General features: G+C 35.3%; 1 protein-coding gene across 1 annotated transcript in view; it reads left to right on the forward strand.

The window, feature by feature from the left end:
* cunh10orf67 (chromosome unknown C10orf67 homolog) overlaps positions 1-4,704 on the forward strand; it is a 26,670-nt gene that overhangs the window by 7,709 nt on the left and 14,257 nt on the right. The window contains exon 9 of the mRNA XM_016273162.1: positions 2,866-2,931. Within this exon, the coding sequence (XP_016128648.1) occupies positions 2,866-2,931 (66 nt within the window). The remainder of the gene's footprint in view (positions 1-2,865; positions 2,932-4,704) is intronic.

Consider the following 4,704-nt stretch of genomic DNA (forward strand, 5'->3'; position numbering starts at 1 on the left):
TCTGTGTAAAGTTTTATATTATATAATTATTATTTAAGTATTATAATTAATTAATATTGTTATTGTTATTGCTTCACTTCCATTACATACACTGGTGTTCCTGTTTCTCTCAGGAAATAATTCTCCTTACCAGAAATGGTTGCTGTGTGACATGCAAGATAAATAGAGCAGAATACAGTATGTGAGGTTTACAGCCTAGACAATGCTGTCCCTCATAATTTTGCATGTTTTACTCGTGTGAGCAGAGAGAAGCATGCCAGTGGAGCAAATTACCATGAATTAAATGCTCTGCAGCAACTGGTGCATGAGGGAGATCTAAATTATTTTATGATATGTGATCAAGCACAGCTGACGATATGAAGCACCGAGCTGACATTGTAGCATGTTAATATTGGTAAAACATTTGGTGAATGGACGTAGTGCAGAGTTTTTGACATGTATTGATATAGTATTGTTTATTTAGTGTTTTATCTTTTGTGCAGTAAAGCTGAAGTGTGTGTGAAGTAACACTGTGTGGTATTAAGATTGGGGCCATGCCAGAGCTTATATTATTGCACTACAGTAAGAAACCATGTGGTCAGAGTGCTTTGTTGTGCATTTTGAATGCGCTCTAAGTTGGACTGTTGCCTTGTATTCATAAGTCATGAGCTCAAATGTCAGCCAGTTGCTTTATTTTACCATCCAAACCTTTAAATGCAATTTTAAATATTTAAAAACACAGAATCTTTCATTTACATACTTAAACAGTTTTACAGACAAAGTGCATTCAAGCACTGGTTAGCAAGTATCATTTTACACAGCGTCTGCGGTTGATTGCGAGGAACAATATGCACCAAGTTTGCCACACAATGGCTGGAATTAAAATATGAACACAGAGGACAACATAAAAAGAGTGTGAAAGACTCTATGGTACTCAGCCATTGAATTCGGCCACACAGAATCTAGAAGGTTAAAAGTCTCCCTCTGGCCTTGCAGGGTTGCTGGGAGACAAGCAGCAAGGGTCCTGTCAAAGCTGGCATAATTTACCCTGCAATCAAACGCTCATATTAGCACAGCTCTTCAGCAGAGTGAAGAAAACTATGCATACAGATGTTTATTATTGTCACTTGTTGCTTGTTAGTTAGTTTACTTAGGTTTATATTTATGCAGTACAACTAAAACAAACAAATCTTCTACAATACCATACTTACCAAAGGTAAAAATTCATTTTTTTCCTTTAAAGTATAGAAGAAATATATGTATATTTTCCAAATATGCTCATATGTATCACATATGTGATCCTTGAACAAAAAACCAGTCAAAAGTAGCACGGGTATATTTGTAGCAATAGCCAAAAATACATTGTATGGGTCGAAATGATCGATTTTTCTTTTTTTAATTTTTTTTTACTAAAAATCATTAGGATATTAAGTAAAGATCATGTTCCATGAAGATATTTTGTAAATTTCCTACCGTAAATATATCAAAACTTACTAATGATTAGTAATATGCATTGCTAAGAACTTCATTTGAACAACTTTAAAGGCGATTTTCTCAATATTTTCATTTTTTGCACCCTCAGATTCCAGATATTCAGATAGTTATATCTCAGCCAAATGTTGTCCTATCCTAACAAACCATACATCAATGGAAAGCTTATTTATTCAGCTTTGTGTATGATGTATACATCTCAATAAAAAAGACTCTTATGACTGGTTTTGTGGTGCAGGGTCACATATATGCATTTTGATGACAGTGATTTAATTACGATAAAGCTCACCACTTAAAATTAATTATTGAACGTAATATAGCAATGTTCTGCACTCACATTTTTATTTAAATTGTTTTTTTTAATTATATATTTTTATATATATTTATATTATGCTCATATGCATAATTTAATATACAGATATACTGTATGATACAGTTTTGTTGCATTCATTTAAAAAACCTTTAAATTGCTTTTAATATGTTATTTATTTAAAAAGACGTTGTAAATTTCTAGAAAGCTTACCACTGAATTGTTGAAATGGATAAAACATAAACTCAAGTTCTGCAGTGTAGACTGTTTTTTTTTTTTTTTAATTTTTACATTTTAATATTTTTAATTTGTATATATATACTAATATACCATGATATAGTTGCATTTTTTTTTTTTTTTAAGGGTTTTATAATAGAGAGGCATATTAGTTTCAGATCAATAATGTTCTTCCGGCTCTTAACATAATACTGAGTGGCCACAAAACCTGGTAGGGCCAAGAAAGAGAACTAATGGAGCAGGTGGTGGCCAAACACACTCCATGTAGAAGCCCTGGTTAAAACCACTAATAAAGACCTCCTTAATGTTGTTTGAGCCACCGGGAGAAAAGGATTATCCATATTTAGTGTAGCAGTTTAGATTGGCCTCTTTTCAGTCTTGCACCCTTTGTTGAGCTGCCCCTTTGTGCTGTGACTGACAAACTCAATGTTAAGGTCTAGCATGGTGGTTATGCATAAAAATGTAAAGTGAAGAAATAACGTTTTGAAAAAATTAAGTTTTTCTCCACTTTATTTTGGTGACTTTGATCAATGGAGCAGAAAATTAGTTTCTATAGCCAGAAGGCTGCAGGAAAGACCTATAATGAGAGGCTGAAGCCCAGGCCAGAGTGGAGTGTGAAGCTCAGCTGGGTGCAAGCTTCGCCTCTGTGAAAAGACACCCAAATGAACGGCCCGTCAACCACACAACTGCACTTGTCAACAGCACTATTGGCTGACCACTTCTGAAGTTTTAACCTGGGTGTAAATATCCAAGAAACCTTTGGATGGTTGCAAATAAGCGAACAACATGAAGTCTCACCTACTGTCCACTTTCATTTGTGACATAACTTTTTTTATTACCTTTTGCAGATAAAACAGTTAAAAGAGGAAATGGAGAAAGAAATTGCATGCATTGAAGCCTCACGCATGAAGGAGGTGAGTATGAGACCCAGCTGAATGCGTGCTCAGATACGGCACGGACTTGACATGAGTCCTATCTATCTCAGGATGTTTGGAGGTCTTGAACCCTTGACCAGTGGACGCTCTCTCCATTACCCCAGACATCAGTGTCCTAAAGCAAAGACAGAGGATAAGGTGCACACGCAGTGTCTAAGTCATATCGATTTTAGCCATGAGTCTGCGGTTAAAATTCAACCCGTACCAACAGTGAAATGCATTCATTAACAGCCCTGAGTGATGGATGGCAGCCCCCCTCTCCCTTCTTCAAGTGCAGATCTTTTTCTTTTTCATTGAAAATACATCAAAAATGCTTTTTCTGTCACAGATGTGAATGATAACCTTGCTAACTCAAGGAAATTCACAATTCAAGCTATTTATGTTTATGTACACTACCGTCAGTAAGATTTTATTTGATAAAAGTTTAGAGGCAGTAAAAAGTTTTTGAAAGAAATTCGATTAGGATGCATTCAATTGTTCAAAAGAGACAGGGAATATATTTCTTTTGAACTTTCTGTTCATCAAAATATCCTGAAAAAAATGTATGTACATTGTATATGTATCACAGTTTCCAGAAAAAAAACCCTGAAGTGGAACAACTGTTTTCAGCATTGATAACATTGACAAAATCAGCTTTGTCATCACAGGAATAAATTACATTTTAAAATATATTAAAAATAGAAAACAGTTATTTTAAGTTGTAAAAAATATTTAGCAATATTATATATTATTATATTTTTATTTATTATTATATATTATATAGTATGCAATATTACAGTTATTGCATACTGTAATATATATACATACACACACACACATACATTTTTATATCCAGTGCTAATATTACCAGTGACAGCTCGTAGGTTTTAAAATAGAGGAGGCACACTAATTGTATTGGTCTGGGATCCCTGCCAATTATTATTATTATAATTTGCTTAACCACTTTAACATTGCTTTTTGGTTGCTTTTAGTCAGGAAACGTAAAGAAAATGACATACATACAGCAAGATAATATAATTTCACTTACCTGGCCTATCACTTGAAGCAAACATCCATCCCTTCTTAAAAGTCTGTGTTAAAAGAGAGCTGCCTGTTGCGCCATTTAATTAAGCCGACTGCTGTAGCCTATATCCAGTTTAGGCTGTTTTCCCTAAATTTGTATACTGTTTGAATGACAGCTTGGTAAATCTGTTGGCGATCAAATATTCAATATCGCTACTCATCATAAGTACTTGGTACATTAACAGCGCAGCGGGAGACGTTCAAACTATTATCATGTAATTTACGTCTCTATGATGCTTGGTTGATATCAGAAGGGAGGCTAGCCTCCTCTATGAGGTTTCTTTTCTCAACACTCCTCAGCGCTGAAAGTGAACACTCGATGGTGATTGGCAAATTTTTTTTTACCAACGGGCACGAGAGCTCCGCGCTCCCACACATTATGAGACATGAACTGAAATGAATTGTGAATTTTATTAACATTAAATCGTCCTCCTCCCATTTTCACCTCAAAATTATGGGGAAGCTGTGCCTCCCCTGCCTCCACCGACGAGCCGCCACTGAATCTTACATACCTTTTAATGAACACACTATATGATATTAGCTTATATGAAGCTGATCCTAAAAGTGGCTATAGCATCCAGGCTTCTTACATATGCTTCCCCTTTTTTATTTGCTTGTTCATGGCTTTTTAAGGCTCTGTTGGATGGGAAGGGTGAGGTTAGAGTTGGGGGGGGGGGGGGTCAGGAGGAT

Source organism: Sinocyclocheilus grahami, unplaced genomic scaffold, assembly GCF_001515645.1.
Source record: "Sinocyclocheilus grahami isolate Dianchi unplaced genomic scaffold, SAMN03320097.WGS_v1.1 scaffold5.1, whole genome shotgun sequence".
NCBI classification, from domain to species: Eukaryota; Metazoa; Chordata; class Actinopteri; order Cypriniformes; family Cyprinidae; genus Sinocyclocheilus; species Sinocyclocheilus grahami.